Source organism: Mugil cephalus, chromosome 13 (genome assembly GCF_022458985.1).
Source record: "Mugil cephalus isolate CIBA_MC_2020 chromosome 13, CIBA_Mcephalus_1.1, whole genome shotgun sequence".
In the NCBI taxonomy this organism is placed as follows: domain Eukaryota; kingdom Metazoa; phylum Chordata; class Actinopteri; order Mugiliformes; family Mugilidae; genus Mugil; species Mugil cephalus.
The window spans coordinates 26793340-26815821 of record NC_061782.1 but is presented as its reverse complement, the minus strand read 5'-3'; the positions used below and the strand labels follow the sequence as shown (position 1 = coordinate 26815821).

The 22482-nt window shown below is 40.3% G+C and overlaps 1 protein-coding gene across 3 annotated transcripts in view; it reads right to left on the bottom strand.

Annotated features, from left to right (window-relative positions):
* Positions 1-22482, bottom strand: part of fbxo28 (F-box protein 28) — a 54465-nt gene that overhangs the window by 6834 nt on the left and 25149 nt on the right. For all 3 annotated transcript variants that reach the window (XM_047602656.1, XM_047602655.1, XM_047602654.1), the window contains 2 exons: positions 21511-21764; positions 18867-18976 (listed from right to left, as the gene is read on the bottom strand). In XM_047602656.1, coding sequence (XP_047458612.1) covers positions 18867-18976; positions 21511-21699 — 299 coding nt within the window. In that variant the 5' untranslated portion in view covers positions 21700-21764. The remainder of the gene's footprint in view (positions 1-18866; positions 18977-21510; positions 21765-22482) is intronic.

Sequence of the window (22482 nt, the reverse complement as noted above, 5' to 3'; positions counted from 1 at the left end):
GCCATTTATAAAACAAACAAAACAACAACACAAAAACTTGAGGTCCTGCCCATGATTCCTCTTATACTCTCAAACTGTGACATAACATCATCTGTATCTTGTATTATTAGATTCTACGTATGTCCTTTAGTCCAGGGGTCTTCAATGTTTTTCAGGTCAAGGACCTCCAAACTGATGGAGAGATTAAGTAAAGACACTACTATATGTGTTGTATATTAAATTCAGCCTAGTGCTACTTATAAATAGTACATTTATTTATGCTACAACAACACACTACACAGGTAACTTTGTGATTAAAGTCACACACACACACACACACACACACACACAAAGAGTTGTAGGACGCACACACAAACACACACGAAGAGTTGTAGGACGCACACACACAAATACACATGTGCGGGCGAAAGCTAACTGCTAACTGTGCTGTGACGTGCGCACAAACATGCGTGTGTAAGAATGCTTTACTTTGTCACACACAGGCTAACTGTGTTAACCATAACTGTGCTAACCATGCTAAATGTCGGCTAACTGTACTACTTGTGGGTTAACTGTGCTAAATGTGAGTTAGCTGTGCCAAATGTGGGTTAACTGTGCTTACTGTGCTAAATGTAGTGCTTAATGTAGGCTAACTGTGCTAACTGTGGTAACTGTAAGGTAAATGTGATAAATATGAGTTAAGTGTGTCTGTGCAACATGTGGGTTAACTGTGCTAAATGTAGGCTAAGTGTGCTAATTCCCATGTAGACAAAGATGGTACCCCCTGCAGTAGTCCCCCGTGGCCCTTTCAAAATTTCCCAGAGGGCATTTTCTAGTTCTCATTAGCCTACAATTAATTAATTTGTCATAAGTCATATTTGTCATTGTGTAATTCATTTATGACATAATTAATGACACAATGATATGGTGGCTCGATTTCTTCACTCTAATTTATGCCAAAGGTGTTCTATCGGGTTGAGGTCAGGGCTCTGTGGACGCTAGTTAAGTTTTTACACACCAACTTGCTCATCCACACTGCAAAAACTGTGACCAGTGCTTACTCAAAAAAAAATATGGCAGCAATGTGGGACGTAATATAATTTAGTAGATCTAAAATTTGATTATATTGTATTGAATTAGTAAGTTATATTTAAACAAAAATATTAAGTAAATGTTAATAAAATTGTCGATACTTTGTATGTGCCACACCCACTTAGTCTTTCAACTTTGGTGCTTAGTTTCAATAAGCCGGTGGAATTTACATGGTCGCATACTGTCGTTAACTAGGACCTCTTTGCAAATAACACTTAGTATGTTTACATGCATGTGAAAAAAACTAATTATTGCCTTAATCCGACTCTAACTGGACAACTTAAGTGAATCTAAATGCATGACTAATACTGGAGTTCTCCTTATCCAACTAAGATAGATGATGCGATTGGAAATTGATTTCAGGACAAACATCCAAGAAAGCCAGTCGCAGAAGAAGGTAAACAGAGCTGGTAGAAGAACCACCTGAGAGATTTTTATCTGCACGCATCTTATAGTGCGCACATTATGCACAGTTGTTTGAAATGCCGGTCTGCCTCATGTATGACTCTAGTTGTTTATTATTTGACATAATAGGTCAACTGGAAAGGGCCTTATTAACCCGCTGAAAAGACATATCGCCACCTAGTGTGGAGGAGGACGACGTTCCCATCATTTATTCAGTTTTCTCCGTTGCATGTAAACTGGGACAAGGACTGCATTCAGAAAGACAAATTTTGAGCATAGCTCGATAAAGATGTGCATGCATCGTCAGGACCAATACACGAAAATCCAAACTAATTAATCAGAGTCATACTTCCTCCATTTTCTGTTCACCCCAGACTCTGTGACCTCTCTCACTTTCACTTGAGGTAGTCTACTAATAATCGATCCATTTTGCTCGATCTTTCACAACATGTTTTAATTTAAAAACCACAACAATAAAAGGGAGTGCATGCTGAATTCAAACTTCATCAAACATTGTACTTAAACAATCCAGCTTGAAGAACATTTTTTAGAAGACTTCAAAAGTGTTCATGATGTTTCCATCTTAGCGCTGCAGATTTTCAACTGCTACAGTAAGGTCCTGTGACACACCACCATCTGCACCCTGAAACATCAAAAACATTGTGTAAATTAAACATTAACCTTTAGACAAGAAATGTAATGATTATATTCAAAAATACACCCTTGTCTGACATGGCTGTCGCACCTTTAGGGCTTTAAAGTTTTTGGGTTGTAAACCTCTCGAGTCAAGGTTACGGTTTGTGCAAAATTTGAAGAAATTCATTCAAGGTATCAGATATGACTTTCCCAAAACATACTAGTTGGGACAAAGAGAGATGACCTTTCTGAGTTGACCTTTTTTTCTCTTTCAACATGTTTTAACTTACGTTTCACTCTTCCAAGAGTTGATCTGTGGGTTGCACCATGTAAACCATCAAGCACAACCTCTGGGGTCACAACGATGCTGGGACTGCTAGGAGCCTAAAATTTCAGTCAGGAGTCAGGAGGCTAGTGAAGTTCTGCAGGACTGCTTTGAGACCACCAACTGGGATGAGCTCTGCTAGCCTCATAGGAACGAGGACGGACTCACTAAATATATAAATTTCTGTGAAGACACAGTAATCCCTACTAGGACTGTCTGCTTCTATCCTAACAACAAAGCCCTGGATCACCAGTCAGATGAAGGATCTGCTGAACAAGAAGAAGGAGGCCTTCAGATCTGGAGATAGAGATTAGTTAAAGGATACAGTGGCAACTGAAAGTCAAACTGAGGGAGTGTAAGGATGCCTACAGAAGGAAGTTGGACATCTGGAAAGCCATGAAGCTGATCACCGGCTGCAATACCAAAGCCAAGCAGCAGGAAAGTGGCCCTGATACACTGAAAGTCTTTTTTAATAGAGTCAGCACTGGACCTTCTGCTGGCACAACCTGGAACAAAGAAACATAATTACTTAGGATGACTCAATCAATTCCAACAGCACCCAGTCTGTGAGATTGAATACACTACGGGTGCTGCACACTGAAGTTGATCTGAAGCACCCACTCAGAAAGAGTCTCAGGTTACCTTAACAAAAGTTGAAGGAACTTCATATACACAGGCCAGTGTTCTTTGTAAATATGTTCAAATGGAAGAAAACCGAAAACAACTGAAACAAATATTAATTAATGCCAACATATCTACCAGGTGCCCGACATTAACCTGCTGATTAGTGTATACAAACTATTGCAACTATGTCACAATGTAATAATAACAGTAGTGCATATTACTACAGATTAAGTAAATAACAATAAGTAATGATATTCCATCAGTTTTGATGGGAAAAAATAATAAATCAATTAAATAAAGTATTAGCAAATACAAAACTCAATAATGAATACCACCAGAACATCAAGAGTGCCAGAAACCTGGGCGTGTATTCATCCAGTTTTGACATTTCACAGTGCAGTATAGTGATTCTGTGAAACTCATCCTGGAGATGAGAGAAAATAAAATGGTTTATGTATTCATTCACCATTCAACCAAAGAATCACAATTATGATGATTTTATAGACCGTTTATGACCTCTGCAGTTGTTCCTTGGCTAAATTCTGGATTCCAGCTGTATTTCTTAACACACACTGTCAAGCAAAACAAAATCTTGTTAAACTCTAACAATATTTAAAAAAAAAATAACAATGCATTTTAATGGAAAAACTAAACATCCAAAATTACCAGTATAGTCTTTCACAACGGAATAATGATAAATATCTTTTGCATGCTGTAATGCCCCTGAGATGCACCATTGGCAGTGTGTGCATATACCAGCCATTATGGTAAAAGCGTGTAACAGATTTGATTTGCCTAAATTCAGGTGGCAATTAAATGTAAACTCTGTGTCTTCAAAACAAGTGTGCACCAGCTCAGCATGACACACATAAAATACCAGGCAATTTTGGTGTTGAACTTCAAAATGACAATTTTACCATAATGGCTGGTACAGTTGTGCTCATAAGTTTACATACCCTGGCAGAATCTATGATTCTTTGACCATTTTCCAGAGAATATGAAAGTATAACACAAAAAAAAATTTCCACTCAGGCTTAGTGGTTGGGCGAAACCATTTATTGTCAAACGACTGTGTTTTCTCTTTTCAAATCATTATGACAAAAGAAACTACCCAAATGACCCTGATCAAAAGTTCACATACCCTGGCGATTTTGGCCTGATAACATACACAGAAGTTGACACAAATGGGTTTGAATGGCTACTAAAGGTAACATCCTCACCTGTGATCTGTTTGCTTGTAATCAGTGTGTTCATAAAAGCTGAGTGAGTTTCTGGGATCCAGACAGACTCTTGCATCTTTCATCCAGCCACTGACGTCTCTGGATTCTGAGTCATGGGGAAAGCAAAAGAATCGTCAACGGATCTATGGGAAAAGGTAGTTGAACTGTATAAAACAGGAAAGGGATACAAAAAGATACCCAAGGAATTGATATTGCCAGTCAGCAGTATTCACACTGATTAACAAATGGAAAATCAGGGGCTCTGTTAAAACCAAACCAAGGTCAGGTAGACCAACAAAAATTTTGGCCACAACTGCCAGGATGAGACCAAAATTGAACTTTTTGGCCACAACCATGTTACATTTGGAGAATAGTCAACAAGGCTATGATGAAAGCAACACCATTCCTACTGTAAAGCACGGAGGTGGATCGCTGATGTTTTGGAGATGTGTGAGCTACAAGGGCACTTGGTCAAAGTTGAAGCAAAGATGAGTGCAGCACATTATCAGAAAATACTGGAGGCAAATTTGCACTCATCAACCCAGAAGCTGCGCATGGGACGTACTTGGACGTTCCAACATGACAACGATCCAAAATACAAGGCCAAGTCGACCTGTCATTGGCTACAGTAGAACAAAGTGAAGGTTCTGGAGTGGCCATCTCAGTCTCCTGACCTCAATATCACTGAGTCACTCTGGGGAGAGCTCAAGCGCGCAGTCCATGCAAGACAGCCCAGGAATTTACATGAACTGGAGGCTTTTGGCCAAGATGAATGGGCAGCTTTACCATCTGAGAAAATAAAGAGCCTCATCCACAACTACCACAAAAGACTTCAAGCTGTCATTGATGTTAGAGGGGGCAATACACGGTATTAAGAGCTGCAGTATGTAAACTTTTGATCAGGGTCATTTGGATGTTTTTTTTTTTTGTCAATACGATTTAAAAATAAAAAACACAGTTGATTATCAATAATTGCCTTCACCCAACCACTAAGCATGAGTGGAAAAAAAAGTTTTTGTGTTATCATTCATATTCTCTGAAAAAAGGCAAAGAAAGCAAAAACCCTGCCGTGGTATGTAAACTTTTGAGCACAACTGTATATCCGCAAAGCACAAAATATCGTGGAGACTAGCTTGACTGCAGTAGAAAAACAACCACTCACAGAAAGTCTCTGCAAATGTACACTATCATATAGGTACAGTAAATGCAACAAGCTGTAGATGAAAATAAGACAAATTGGGGGGGGGGGGGAGAGAAAAAGAAAAAAGGAAACAATGAGGACATTGAATAGTTAACTTGGCGTTCCTCACCGCAAACTGAAAAGAGTGTGGCCTACAGCGACCACTGTGATTTGAAGTCTGGATAAAGTCGGGCTAGTTACGGCGGGAAACATTACGTTGTGTAAAGTTAAACACAAAGCGACAAAACTACTGCTTTAATTCAGACAGCTGCAGGACAGGTAAGTCAATATGTTTGGCAAGTTAATAAAAAGCAAAACAACAGTCAACTTCCACAGCGACTAGAAATAGTATGTTTCATAGCAATAATTAAAATGGTCTTACCTGAAAATGGAGGACTGCAGCTCTTGCAAAGTGATGATAACCACACAAAATGCACTAGGCGGAAGTGTAAAGTAGGGATATCACGATTACAGTTTTCCTTAGTACAATTATTGTCAGAGAATTTATCACGATATTACGATAATCACGATTGTTTTGCGTTGATTTCACAACTCTGTTTACATGTAAAACCACATGAACACTGCTGGAAGGTCTTAAAGTCTCATTTATTTTTATCTTTTTATGCCAAAATATAATTATATGACTAATTACATGACCCAATATATGTATTTCTATATTTAAGTATCTATTTATATAGGATCAATCATTAATCCCCAGGAGAATTGTTTAAATTATTATTTTAGCCATCAATTGTCATCTTTACCGGATGTTTAACTTTATTTTTAATCACTTTAATCATTTGTCTGATTTTATGTGGCCACATACAAAACTTATTATTTTGGTTAATTTATTTATGTTTAAATTACAACAACATAAACAAATTAGTAAAACATGAAAGAGACTAGAAGCACAAGTGTACAAGCACTGGATCGAGCTGGATGTTTATGCACAGGTGGAAGAAAGCAAAGGGAGGTGATTCTAAGGACCTTGATTTGTTTCCTTGTTTTTTGGCGTTTTCTTCGACACGTCACTGCACAGACAACGACACTGAAACTGCCTGACGAAAAAAAAAAGACCTCACGCTGCACTGAAAGGCGACCCTGTGTCGTACTTGTACACAATTAATGGCAAATGACATGCTAACATTTAATTTCCTACTGATTCAATGCAACGTTAGAATAACATTGACGTATTTTAACGTTACTGTGTATTTGTGGGTCCAAGTAGCGAAGCTGCAGGAAACCCATTGTTTTTGTTAGTGTTATTGGGGGTCCAAGCAGCGAAGCTGCAAGAACCCCACTGTTTTTGTTGGTGTTATTGGGGTCCAAGCAGCAAAGCTGCAGGAACCCCATTGTTTTTGTTAGTGTTATTATTGGGGGTCCAAGCAGCAAAGCTGCAGGAACCCCATTGTTTTTGTTAGTGTTATTGGGGGTCCAAGCAGCGAAGCTGCAGGAACCCCATTGTTTTTGTTGGTGTTATTGGGGGTCCAAGCAGCGAAGCTGCCGCAACCCCATTGTTTTTGTTGGTGTTATTGGGGGTCCAAGCAGCGAAGCTGCCGCAACCCCATTGTTTTTGTTGGTGTTATTGGGGGTCCAAGCAGCGAAGCTGCCGCAACCCCATTGTTTTTGTTAGTATTATTGTGAGTCCAAGCAGCGAAGCTGCAGGAACCCCATTGTTTTTGTTAGTGTTATTATTGTTTTCGTTAGTGTTATTGGGGGTCCAAGCAGCTTCGCTGCAGGAACCCCATTATTTTTGTTAGTGTTATTGGGGGTCCAAGCAGCGAAGCTGCAGGAACTCCATTGTTTTTGTTAGTGTTATTATTGAGGGTCCAAGCAGCGAAGCTGCAGGAACCCCATTGTTTTTGTTAGTGTTATTGGGAGTCCAAGCAGCGAAGCTGCATAAACCCCATTGTTTTTGTTAGTGTTATTATTGTTTTCGTTAGTGTTATTGGGGGTCCAAGCAGCGAAGCTGCAGGAACTCCATTGTTTTTGTGAGTGTTATTACTGGGGGTCCAAGGAGCGAAGGTCCAGGAACCCCATTGTTTTTGTTAGTGTTATTATTATTGGGGTCCAAGCTTCTGGAACCCATTTTTTTGTGATTGTTATTATTGGGGTCCAAGCAGCGAAGTTGCAGGAACCCCATTGTTTTTGTTAGTGTTATTGGGAGTCCAAGCAGCGAAGCTGCAGGAACCCCATTGTTTTTGTTAGTGTTATTATTGTTTTTGTTGGTGTTATTGGGGGTCCAAGCAGCAAAGCTGCAGGAACCCCATTGTTTTTGTTAGTGTTATTGGGGGTCCAAGCAGCGAAGGTGCAGGAACCCCATTGTTTTTGTTAGTGTTATTACTGGGGGTCCAAGCAGCGAAGGTGCAGGAACCCCATTGTTTTTGTTAGTGTTATTATTATTATTGGGGGTCCAAGCTGCTGGAACCCATTTTTTGTTAGTGTTATTATTGGGGTCCAAGCAGCTTCGCTGCTGGAACCCATTGTTTTTCTACATTTTCTTATTGTTATTATTGGGGTCCAATCTGCTGGAACCCATTTTTTTGTTGGTGTTATTATGGGGCATCCAAGTAGCGAAGCTGCTGGAACCCCATTGTTTATCCACATTTTCTTATTGGGGGTCCAAGCACCGAAGCTGCAGAAACCCCATTGTTTTTGTTAGTGTTATTATGGCAGCCCATAGAACCTTATGGTAAAAAGTTGTGAAATTTTGCACATTGATTAAGGACAGTAGGATTTTTAATTTGCCTGAGTTACATGTTGCCAGTAAGTACGCTCTAGCGCCACCAATGGGTCAAAGTTGGAAGTACATTTGTGCACGTAACTTTTGAACTGTACGTCTGAAATTTACAAAGATATCTTTGTGATCCTTGGATGATGCTGACTTCAGCCTACCCTATGACGTCAAAATGCGTCATGACAGATTTTCCACCATCTTGGATTTTGTCAAAAACTTTTTAAAAAAAGATTCACGCATCGCAAATTTTGTCCGATTCTCACGAAAATTGGCACAGACTATCTTTAGACCAAGCCGCACAAAAGTTACTAATTGCTGTCCTCGCCGTCGCATGTGTACACCCACCACAGCCAATCAAATGTGGCGGCGAAGGCGCCGTTTTCGATGTGAGCTCATATCTCGGCAACGGTGAGACATATTGACATCACATTTGAGAATATGGGTCCTGACTCAGTCCCAAGTGGACACGATGAATTTGGTGTCATGTGGCCTCTAGGGGGCGCTGTAATTAGAAAAACGTCTTTTTTGCTCATATCTCTTGATGGGTTTGTATTTGAAATGACTTTGTGACATCCACACGTACTATAGGGTGCCCCATTGATAGTTAATGCCAAGTTTTGGTGTAAGCCAATCGTTGTCGGCGGCAACGCCGCCAAACAGGAAATTTGCGCGTATCTCGGCGACGCTTTGAAGACCAAACTTGGTCGGACACGTTGGGACTACCTCCAAAATGAGCAATAAAAAATTGGTGTCATTCGGCCACTAGGGGGCGCCGAAATTAACAAAATTGCGTTTTTGTTCTTTTCTCTTAGTGTTAGGACTTCCCACTAGATGTTCATGCCTGCTGATACTGTGGAATATCCCCTTTCAGGATCTGGCAAAACTTTTCACACAATCCTAAGAATTTGGCTACCATAGTGGATTTTGTCAAAAACTTTTAAAAAGTTTCACGCGCCTAAAAATTTTGTCTGATTCTCACGAAAACCGTCACAGACCAACTTCAGACCGAGCTGCACAAAAGTTACTTAGTGGCATTTTCATTTTCCAATCCGTTTGCCTGCAACAGCCAATCAAAATTGGCGGCGAAGGTTCCAGACGGGATGTGAGGTCATATCTCGCGAACGCTTTGACATATCGAAATAAAATTTGCCCATACGTCTCCAGCACCCACCCCATGGAGACATGCCAAATTTGGTGTCATTCAGGCACTAGGGGGCGTTGTAATTAACAAAATTGCTCTTTTGCTCTTTTCTCTTGATGTATTAGGATTTCCGAGTACATTTTCATGTTTGATGATACTGTGGAATGTCCCCTTTCAGGATCTGGCTAAAGTTTTCACGCAATCGCAAGGATTTGGCATATTGGATTTTGTCAAAAACCTTTAAAATTTTCACGGATTGCAGATTTTGTCTGATCCTCCCGAAAATCGGCACAGACTATCTTAAGACCGAGCCGCACAAAAGTTACTTAGTGGCGTTTTCATTGTCCAATCTGTTTGTTCGCAATAGCCAATCGAAATAGGTGGCAAAGGTTCCAGACGGGATGTGAGGTCATATCTCGGGAACGCTTTGACGTATAGAAATGAAATTTAGCCACACGTCTCCAGAGCCCGTCCCAAGTACACATGCAAAATTTGGTGTCTTTAGGCCACTCGGGGGCGCTGCAGGTAGTAAAAGTGTGGCGTTGCCTCATATACTGTATTGTATTTGGATGTAGACCTAAACTGCTTTTTATTTCCCAGTAGGGAGAGCTGAAAGACCACACATTTTCTACTGTCTCTTTATATAAACCAGTGCTGGCCCATTTTTTTCACATCCGTACAACCAGGGGGAGCTCAAAGGCCGCACATCTCGGCTGTTTTCTAATTAGCTTTGATGCCCAGAGGGCGTCATTCGCGCCATGCCTGCTCGTAATTTTACGTGCTGATATTACTGAACTGCCAAAAATCTCCCCATAGAAATGAATGGGACACCGGGTGGGCGGCCATTTTCCCAGTGCGGAATGCATTCTGGGAGTCTTAATTTCCGTGGCTACCGACCGCTATGTGTTTTTACAACGGGAATTACATTCCCAGATGCCGTTCACTCACCACATTAGTGCTATTACTTGTCTTGCTGAAATATTAATTTTTCGCGATGTAAGTCGTTTGTTTCTGAAAATTTCCCCCCCTCCCCTCGGAGAGAGCCCGGTGGTCACCTGTTCGCCCAGCCTTTGAAACGTGTACCACACGTTTAATGTCTTTACGTTCGTTGCATCATGTCCCAATCACAATCAGTGGGAGAGTAAGCAGCAGTTGTGTTTCATGTTATTTTGTTCAACTTTAATGATACACAACAGCTCGGACAAGAAACTGCTTCAGAGCGAAAGACCAGAGAATACACTTAGCCGTACGTCAGTGCGCATGCGCACCCCTGAATACAAGTAACACACGAGCCTCTAATTAGGGCCCGGCAGATGGCGCTCGTTGCTACTGCAACAATTTACTGACTGTATTAGTGAACTGAGGCAGAGGTCTATCAACAATTACAATCATCATTACTCACTGAATTCTCAACCGTTTTTTAAATCCCTTTGGTTTATTAGAAATACCTGACATATATTTACGATACTATATAAATTGGTCCAATTGAAAATGCAGATCATGTGCACGCCATTAAAAGGCTTATAGGCATTTATCAAAACGGATTGATATAAATAATCAACACAGTGTTAATGATATATTTAATAATAACACATTACAGTTTATGATATAATGATCACAATTGCTTTCTTATCCTTACATAAGCTGGTAACAACATACGGCAGTTTAATTTTCAAAAGCTTTACACATACATTCAACACGTCCATAACAGTTACATAATATAAAACATCTTCATCAATTTAGGAACATTTAACAAGACATCTACGGACATAAGCATGTACATTTACTTGGAGTTACATCGGCAATCATTGCTACATCCGCACACGGCACATCGATTGTATCTAGCGAATGTAATGAATGCAAATAAAGATCGTTGAAAACACATCTTGTGGAAGGGAGCGGCGGAAACTACACGTCCCACAATGCATTGCGCGATTCCCAAGATGGCCACCGCAATGTGCGTGTCTGCGCAGATTTCCACAGTTGTGGCGGGCTGTTCGGTAGAAGGCATTCTTGCTTCTAGTGTCTTTTCATATGAACCGCTGACGGCCGGGTTTTTTGAATCTCCCCATGGCGTTATCTTGCTGTATGGAGTCCATAACTGCTTGGACCCCTCGTTGCTGCATGCAGCTATGTTTTTTCTACATTTTCTTATTATTATTATTCTGAAAGAGACTAGAAGCACAAGTGTACAAGCACTGGATCGAGCTGCCCAACGTTTATACACAGATGGTGTATAAATGTCAATCGCTCGCAGTCAAAAAAAAAAATAAATAAATAAAATGATGGATCATATCTCCAAATTAAAAGTAGATCTCTTACTCATTCAGGAAACTCATCTACAAGATTCAGAAAAAAATATAAATTTTAACCAATTTTGTTTCATCCTGTTACAACCACAGACACATTATTGTTCAGGCGTCAATCATCAATTATACACAATTGTAAAAATCTATGCCCCAAATAACGATGATCCGGTCTTCTTCCACAAAGTCTTTTCTCAATTAACTGACATATCAGTAACCGCAACTATAATCATTGGAGGGGACACAGTCCTGAATCCCTCTATGGATCGGTCCTATAACTTGGCATGCACAAAAAAATCACAATCTGCTAAAGTTCTCAATGAATACATGGATGAATTTGGACTTTAGGATGGTTGGACAATCAAAAACCCTACAATGAGGGAATGTACCTTCTTTTCCGCAGTTCACCACTCTTTTTCTAGAATTGACTTTTTCCTGTCAAACAACTCTATTGTACAAAGAATTAACACCAGTATACATCCTATTATAATCAGTGATCACGCACCGGTGTCCCTAACCCACCCTAAAACTGTCACCCACTTGCCGCTCTCATTTAGCACTGTTAGTATACGGTTAGCACACTTAACCCGCATTTAGCACAGTTAGTCTGCATTTAGCACAATCAGTACAGTAAAACCCACATTTAGCACAGTTGGGTCACGGTTAGCACAGCTAGCCTGTGTGTGAGACAGTAGTGCGTGCTTTGTGTTTGTGTGTGCGTCCTACAACTCTTTCTCCCTCTTCGCTGGACAATGGATGCCATAAGACCTTCCTGAAGAATTTGATAGTTTTTTTCTCTTATTCTCTTATTCTGGAGACACATGAGAGTTTAAAACAGGGGTCCCTTCTGCTTCTCTCACAAGATCTTTGCATTACAATCAATGGAGAACAGAAAGGAATGTGACTGAGCAGAGGCTCGCCATTTAAATTCTGTACGTCTCACTGCTTTGTGTCTAATGTGTAAATTGTGGCCGGGACAAGTGTGGAAAGAGAAAAGTTGCAAACAATGTCAAACTGCCGTTAACTCTAAGTTATGAGTCATTCACTCAACTTACGTTGTGAAAAATTTGGATTTCGTAGAGAAAAGTAATAGCACACCAATCCTGATCAAACACCATGTTTTGATATATAACTTGCCCTACAGCTCAAAGAGCTGTAGGACAAGCCCGATATCTGCAGCCAAATCTCCTCTTTTCCTCGGATACAGAGCGCTGCCATGATTCTTAATATAATGTGTAATTAATCAGACACAGATTCTACTGAGGGCTAGGTGTGGACTCTAATGGGCTGTGGGCCCTTAGAATTGTCATCACCTTTCCCTCAATATGATGGCGCTGCAAATACACTGTCACGGCACCTTTTTTGACAAGTCTTCTCATTCTGCTGCTTCATGGACCTTTCCATCTTCACCATGCCTCATAGTGACGCAGTCTCACCATGTGTGACACAAATGTACGTCACATATCACAGTCTAGTTTGACTTTATCCTTTTTTTTTTATAAAGGTGGACACCCAGGTACCTGTAAGTCCCAACCACCTCAGTGTCAACTCCATCAATGTTGACTGACGGGGATTGGACTTGTACCTGCAGAAGTTGATGAGTCCTTGTCACTTTAACTACAATGTGACTTTTACTTTTATCCGCGCCTCACTTTATTTATTTGTCATACTTTATCTGCTGTTTTTCATTTTTTACATATTGCCCTTGATATTATTTTTCACAATTTATCTCACTCTTCTGTTACTGGCAGCAGGCCTGCCACTGTACATAACATGCCATTTTTCCCCACCCACTTTTGAGATTTTATCCTTTTTTTTTTTATTTATTTTGTTCTCTTGCTCTTATTTTATGTACCACTCTTCGCCCTCCTTATTGCCCTTCGAGGATAAATAAAAAATAAAAAAAAGTACTGGAAGTCAGACATATATAGGGTGAAGAGGGACGGTGCCAGCCCCATCCCTTGGGGGGCCCCTGTGCTGCTCATGACTGTCTCGGATACCCAGTTCTGCAACCTCACAAACTGCGGTCACTCATTCAGGTAGTCCATAATCCAGGAGGAAGTGGTTCACCCCCAGGCATCAGACGGCGAAGAATCAGTCTCTCCAGGGTCTTCATCAGATGGTAGGTGAGGGCCACCAATCTGTAGTCATTCATCTTAACCGGCCACCTAACTTTAAGGACCGGCACGAGACATGATGTCTTCCACAGAAGCGGTACCCTCGCCAGATGGAGGCTTCTGTTGAAGATGTACTGGATGGGCACAGCCAGTTGAGCTGAACAGTCCTTCAGAAGCCTGGCGCACACACCATTTGGTCCAGCTGCTTTGTGTGGTCCTCACCTTGTCCACAGTCAGTCAGTGCGTTTATATGCAGAGCTTAATTGAGCTATGCTCAAAATTCGACTTTCTGACTACAGTCCTTGTCCCAGTTTACAAGCAGCGGAAAAAAACGAATAACTCATGGGAACATGTCCTCCTTCTCCACACTAGGTGGCGATATGTGTCTTTTCAGCAAGTTAATACCATGTTAATACGGCCCGCTTTCAGGTTGAGAGTCGTTCATGCGGCAGACCAGCATTACAAACAACAACCATTCTGGTTCTGCTGGGCAGCTCCTTGATCTTACTGTTGATCCAGGGTTTGTTGTTAGGGAAGCAGTGAACCGTCCGTGCAGACAGTGTCCCTATTTGATGTGTTTACCCTCCAACAGTAGGGTTGGGGGGTGGGGGGTGGGGGGGGTGGCGCAGTGGTGAGAGGCACAGCTTGGGGATAAAATGTTCCATAATGTAAGCCTATTTTGTTTCCAGTTAACCAGTCATTTGTTTATTGTTGTGGCCACCAATAACATGACCGCTATGTTCATTTATTTATTCCAGGATTTTTTTCATTCAATATATAAACTCGAGCGGAGGGGTTGTCCGACAATTGGCCGTTGAGCGGCCGCTCACTGTGGCATTTGTCCACATTGACCTACGGTCAGTCTATCACTGATGGTAGGACAACCAGTAGGACAATTGGCACTGAGCCACACACTGTATAGTTCTTTATATTTTAAAAACTGCTGTTTTAAGCTGGTGTCTTATAGTTGTTTTAAGAAAGGCCATGTTGTTGTAGTCTTAATAAGACAGTTAAAGTTAATGCTGCTTGTTTTTAAATTAACTTATTCTCATTTGAACATTTTTATCCAGGCCAGAATAAACACATTATTTATACACCTGCTGTATGTGTGTATGTGTGTGTGTGTGTGTGTGTGTGTGTGTGTGTGTTATTTTGAAGGCAAAGGCCTGGTGCCATTTTGCCCTCCATAAATGTTGCATTTACAATTATACCTGAACACATCATGCAATTCTCATATTTTCCACAAATATTATGGTACACTATTGATTGAGAATTGTAGCCTATATAAGAACAGGTACTACAATGACTGCTAGTGATGTTGATATACAATAGTAAAGCAACTTTTTGATTTACTAGACTTTTTGATTTTGCTAGAAAAAAAACTGGCGAGTAAGGATGTAATGATACACTCAACTCACGATTCGATATGATTTCCGATACTGGGTAAACAATACAATTTTCTCACATTTTTTTCTTTTTAACAGAATGAGCTTGCAGACAATTATGACGGAAAAAGATTCCTTCAAGTATTTCTCGGACGAAAAACACATTTCTGAGGTAGGATGTACACATGTAACACATATGTCCTCTTCTTAAAAGTGCAACTGAAATTATGTTTTATCTTAATAAAAAATTCAATAAAAGAAAAATCTTTAAAGAAGTCCCACATCACAATAACTAAATAAATAATACAAGTGAAATCTCTTGAAATAAACAAAATAAGGTTTGCATGTCTTCCTAATTTGGGATTTGCAAGTTGCTGTTTTTTCAAGGAAGATCAGCATACCTCGTGGTGTCTAAATACCTGACAGTGATGCACAACATCAAACACATGACGTCGATCAAGTGAACTCAAAATTAGATTACACCTCAGCTGTTTAAAAAGTGCATGGCAATTCATTTTCCATCTCAGCTATTCTGAATTGTCACACATTTGTTTTGATTTTTAACTCTCTTGCGACACATCATTACATCCCTACTCACGAGTAACTTTTTTCATCTACTAGTCACTTAGCAAGTAGATCAAAAAGTTCACTCCAAGCCCTGACACCAGACCTCATTTCTCCCTCCACCAAACTTCACACTTGGCACAATGGAGTCAGACCAGACAAGTACTGTTCTCCTTGGAGAACACAAGCAGCCTAGGTGCTTGAATTTATACACCTGTGGCCATGGAAGTGACTGGAGCACCTAAATTCAGTCATTTGGATAGGGAACCAATACTTTTAACAATATAGTGTATGTTAAAGATAATTGAAAAAAAAAAAAAATTAAGTGACCATCAGCCAGTATAGTTAGATGCATCACGCCATGGAGCTACATCTGCACACCAAGTACTTAGAGAAGAAACTCATGGATGAGTCAGCCAAATAGAGTTCCCAAAGGAATAACTCTACAGCAGACCTGCCAACCTTGGCAAAATATTTTGAGTACCACTTGTGTTGTGCGGCGAATAGGTTTTAGATCACTCACTTAACGAAAAAAAGTTTGGATTTTTGCAACAGCATCTATACTGGCCACAATCTTTGAATGTTTTTTGTGGCTTACAGCACATAGGCACACATCACTCTCACACGGGGTGATTATGAAAAACAAATTGCTGTTCAACATTTGCAGGTTTCTTTTCCCCAATGGCAGATTTCAGCTCATACCAAAGATTTTCAATTGGATTGAGATCAGGACTCATTGCTGGCCATTTTAAAACAGTCCATTTTTTCCCTCTTCAACCATTCCCGAGTGCTTTTGGATGTGTGCTTCGGGTCTTTGACTTGCTGGAGGACCCACGATCTTTGACTCAAACCAAGTTTTCTTTCGCTCTAAAATCTCTTGATAATTCTCTGATTTTATGAGTCCCGTGATACAGTCAATGCCTCCAGTACCAAATGCAGCAAAGCAGCCCCACAGCATTATGGATCCTCCACCATGCTTAACTGTTGGTAGGGTGTTCTTTTCCTTGTAGGCTTTATTGCGCCGTCTGTAAACAAACTGTTGGTGTGCATTATTTTTGTTTCATCTGTCCTCAGAACATTTTCCCAGAAGGAATGTGGTTTGTCCAGGTACTCTTTGACAAAGATTAGTCGTTCTTTTTAATGTCTTTTCCTCAGCAATAGTGTCTTCCTTGGCCTTCGAATGAAGGAAGCCCTGTTTAGTTTAGTGTGAGGCGTATGGTACTTGTTGATACCAGGACCTAAGACTGTTCCAGGTTGGCCTTCAGGTCTGTGGATGTTTGACATGGTGTTTTTTCCAGCATTTGCACCAACCTTCGAAGACTTCTGTCATCAATTTTTCTCTTACAGTTCTTACAGTTCCATGCTTGGCAAGCTTCTTAATAACATTACGCACTGTGGAACCAGGGATACCAAGGTATTTGGAGATGGCCTTATTCCCTTTAGAGGTCTTGTGTTTGCTAATTATTGCACTTCTGATCTCCTCAGACATGTCTTCCTTTGTCTTCATCAATGTGACAAAGGAACAGGGGATAACAGCTGGCTTTTTAAAACATGGAAGTCATCATTCATTTGCTAATTAATGTCACATGAGCACAGACAACTTATCACAGGTGATTCTCATTTGTGGTTTACCACAGGTGAGTCACAAAGTGTTTCCATACTGATTTACTGCCAAGGGTGCCAATAACAGTGACACAGTTTTCTCCTACCATTGTTTATAGTTTTAAATTGCTATTTAATATTTGCTCTTTTGTATCAAACATGAGCTCTCTATAGAAAAGAAATGTTTCACATGATATTCCACATTATGTACTTAAGCTTACAGCAAGACTGTACGTCGAAAGAGACGACTTACATGGCAAATCATAGACACACCTCAAGTCTGACGGGGCTTAAGAGGACTTTGCCCAGAAGAACGGAATGGACATTTAATCCAAATGTTTTCACTTTGTTATTTTTTAGTCTGCAATCCATAATGACAATGTTTCCCTTTGAAAAAACTAAACAAAAAAAATAAATAAAACACACGATTATTATGCAAACACTTTCTGAAGTATTTTTTAGTCATTTTGCTTAAGTTTGTCTACTCAATTATATTTCTATGCAGTTAATGTACGTTATATTGCCAAAAATATTATCTCAAGCATCCAAATAACTGAATTCAAGTGTTCCGATCACTTCCATGGCCACAGGTGTATAAAATCAAGCACCTAGGCATGCAGACTGCTTTTACAAACATTTGTCAAACATATGAATGGGTTGCTCTCGGACAGGGAATAGACAGGGAATACAAGCAACCTTATAAAGCACCTCATCAAACACGGAGTAAACTTGAGGGTGGAGAACTGCACTGTGTTTACAAGGCGTCCTCTTCTCAACATGACACGGTGCAACCGCCCACAACTTTGTGTAATATATAAATGGGTCCTAGACTAACTGTACCCATCCTTTGTTTGTTAAAATAGTTATTGTTGAATGAATTGTTTTCAGCATGCTGAAGTGGGCAGCTTTGTGTGCCCATGCTAACTTGCTCGCAAATTTTTACCTAATTACCAACTATAAAATTCTATGTCTAGTACTTTATTGAATACATTAATATGAGCAGAGCAGTTTCGATCTCAAAGAGCAAGTGTGTTGCCTCAATCCAAAGGTGTCCCCAGATTTTATTGATTTTATTTTTGTCAGTCCTTTCTTTCTGTTGGTGCTAAATCTTGCTATTTTTTTTGACCAGCGTCTCTTTCCATCCGCAGCAAAGTCAAATACACCCAATTCTGCAAAAATTGCATCGAGTCCTGTGGGATCTCAAACCCAGTGTGATCGTAAATAAAAATAAAGCCAGTTTGACAAAGCTGGACAGCATTCTTGGCCAATCCTCATTGCAGCACTGCACAAATTCCTCTACCTTTCCTCTCTCACTAGATGGTTCACCGGCAACGAACAAGAACATCGGTCGATTTTATTAACTTTGTCAACTTGACATTTAAAACAGTAGAGTCAAGCTCTACCATTCAGTGAAAATGATGCAAAATCCAGCCCAAAATAATAAGCTCTTTAAAATGTCTTTTCAGATGTTTTTGTCATGTCACAGTGCGGAAATACTTACAGAGCAATAACATATTTTTTTCATGCAGAGCTTGTGCCAGTGTGATACTGACCTTGGTAGCTGGGCTTTGACTTGTCTCTGGCAGAGGCTGTGATAACGCTCAACTTTCAAGAAGCCTTGATTCAGGACACGCTGACAGATCATGTCCATGCGCTTACACACCTGGAGAAGACCAATCAGGAAAAATAGGCAAACAGGTACTTTGACATGTATCAAAATAAACAAAACCTCTGCTTGCAACAAACAGAACACCCTGTCACAAGTCTTGGTCTTTATCAACAGCCCACAGCCTCTTGTGTCATAACATCATAAGATTTAGAGATTTCAGTTTTACCAAATCGTTACATAGAAAAAAATAGAGCTATAGAAAAATATGGCTCAATCTCTACTTTAGTGGAGATTAAATATTTGCAGTTACTAGAGAGTATTAGCAAGGGCACTTCTTGGATTGTGTACATGTTTTAAAAAACAAGATTACTGTGGTGAGTCAAAAAAATCGGGCTTGCAAAATCTTCAAACATAATTCACTTTGTTTGTTGTACACAGACAAGCACTTGAGGAATTTTCTTTCTTCTTCACATTATCTAAGACAAACCTGTGTATCCAATGATATATGACAGCAACGGCAATTTCCTGTCTACTGTGCATCCGAAAGGTATTCAGAGCGCTTCACTTTTCCCACATTTTTTCATGTTACAGCTTTATTCCAAAATGGATTCAATTCATCCTTGTCCGGGTTTTTGCAAATTTCTTGATTTACAAAACCACATGTATTCACAACGTTTGCCATGAAGCTCTAAATTGAGTTCAGGTGCACCCTGTTTCCACTGGTCATACTTCAGATGTTTCTACAGCCCATCTGTGGTAAATTCCGTTGGTTGGACATGACTGGGAAAGGCACACACGTGTCTATACAAGGTCCTATAGTTGACAATGGTCCCAATGGACACAGTAGCCTCTATCATCCGTAAATGGAAGTTCGGAACCACCAGGAGTCCTCCTAAAGCTGACTGGCCATCTAAACTGAGCTATTAGGGGAGAAGGGCTTTGGTCAGGGAGGTTAAAGCCCCCACTTCTGCAAGAATGTCCTGTGGGATCCCAAACCCAGTGACATCATAAATAAAGCCACTTTTGCAAGGCTGGACACGATTTTTGGATAATCCCCATAGTAGCAATGCGCTGACCCTCTACCCTGCTCTCTCTGGATAGTTCATCAGCAACCAAAAAGGAACATCTGAACTTTGTTAACTTGGCAGTGGCTGGAACCTCAACTGATGTCTTACCAAGTTCTCTCCACAACAGTTTAGAGCGGAGTACAGTGAAGTATTTTTCACAAATAAAAAGTGAAGCGTACAGTACGTCATCTATTATGTCAGTAGGTCAATGGTTGATTGTACAGTGTGGGTCAAGGCCAAACCACAGCAAAGCAGTACATTTCTTATTATACAATATTATTTCACATGTTGTGAGAATACACAGACCAGATCTTTGTCCAGATGTGATTTGTGAGCCACTAACAGTAGCTAACAGTAGGGCCAGTAGCTGAGATGCCTACACCTTGGGTACCTTGAAGGGCGCTATATAAATCAAAGCTATTAATATGTTGTTTGTATACAGAACATTGATATATGAACCATAGACAAGCAAATATTCTCAGTGCTTGCTGTTTTTTTCCAACGGTGTTATTTCCTGAGTTTATTAAATCCACAAACCGAACCAAGCTTTGAATTATTGCAGTGTATCCTATGATTCCTTCAGTCACAAGGAAATACAGGTGTCAAAATGCAAAAGTATAAATGCCTTCACAGATGTAGCCTGCTATGGCATGGGCTCTGCATAGATCTGTTATGTGAGTACAATCCAACTTTATATTAGAACCAGGCATGCCCCATTCAATTTATTTTTAGCTTTATCCTTTAACGTTGGCAGGCTTCTGACTTTCCCATCAATATTTTTTTTCTTGCATTGCTAACTCATTGTTTGTACCACATGCAAGTTGCATACATGTACCTGGGTGTCAGTTTCGGTCTGTTGTCGCATTTACAGCCCGTACTCGTCTAAACAGCGTTGTTTTAGATAGGACTTAGCGTTTAAGACAGCCTGCAAATACAAACTAAGGAACGTAACGTTACAAGAGCAATGTGTTTCACTAGTTAGAGGGGCATTGTCTCTGCCACATGAATCACGACCTCTTTTTCCTTACTACAGGGGGAAAGGTCTCTTGCAGAGCAGAAACACCTTTATGTAACACTCAATCAATGATGTAGAAAAGCGGAGCTGGAGCTAGTAAGAGGAGATTAAATGAAACGCGCAGGTCGTGTAAAACCAGACCAGTGAGCGATTTCATGCGAAACTCTAACTTCTCAAAAAATGCCACATAAAGTCCGAAAAATGTGTGATCGGGAGTGAAACTTAACCAGAATAGGATTTAAAACTGTCCGTTTCGTTTTTTACGTTATCGTATTATCGTGTGCTTAGGTCGTTTGTCCTGCTAATTAAAACACAGCACAATCAGCACTACAGGCCATAACTGCAGATAGACGAATGCACAAACTTCAACATAACCCTTTAATACCATCCGCATTTTCATTTCTACGAAGATTTTGCAGTAGGCTACTAGTATCCGAATATAAGCAGTGTGTGTTGCTAGAATTAGCTTTGTTCACCAACTAGCCCACTTGTTTTGTTCTCCTTACCGAGCGTAGTAGGCTGATTTCATCATAGGACAAAAAATTGAGAATCGTCTCAATAGCCACAATGGGAAGGCCTAGCAGAGGGTTGTTCTGGTGGGGCTGGTCCGGTGAAGGGATGGACTGTCTCAATGACACCGTGTCTGAATCCAAAGATCCGACACATCCATCAACTCGCTCTACGATAGTCGCCATCTTGCTTTGCGAAGGAGCAGGGCGGATGTGACGCTTCACTGGAGAGCGCAGGCCATTTCTTAAAACTGGAAGGTGGAACAAAAGGGAGTTAGAATTCCAAGCAAATATTAAGGGGCCCAAACACCCTACGCAACTCAGACCCAAAGCTAAGCCGGCCCCAGACATCCGTCCCCACTCCAGTAAGATCTAATTGGTGTTAAACTCGTTTTCATGCGATGTCCTTTGTGACAGGAGTGTCAAACATATGGCCCAGGTGCCGCCAACGGTTCCAATTTCGCCTGCAGGACATATTTGTGAGAAGATAGTATCTGTAATTTTCCCAATAAAAATAATTCACATAGTTTTAGTAAGAGTGTTGATATAACACTAAGACCCAGAACAGAAATTGCACTTTTTCATTTTCTCAAGGAATTTCCAGTTGTTCATTACATGTTTTGCAATAGTATTGTTCATTTCATAACTTCGTTGCATTAAAACAAAAGTTAACATTTGGAGTTGTTGTTATTTATATGTTAATACACTGTGATACGATATGTTTCCCGAGATCACATTGGGCTGTACGTGGCCCCTGAACCAAAATAAGTTTCCTCTTACCTACCAACGCAGAAAAAACACACAATCATTTGTCTTTCTTAGTTTTCAGAAAAAGTTGCTTTTGTGCTCTTTAGCGGTCAAAAGGGATTAGTTACGTCAAGATGTTCCAAAAGGCCTTGAATATATGTGCACATGTGTAAAAAAAAAATCATGCCATCCTGGACGAGTTACAGTCATTTTCCTAAAAGT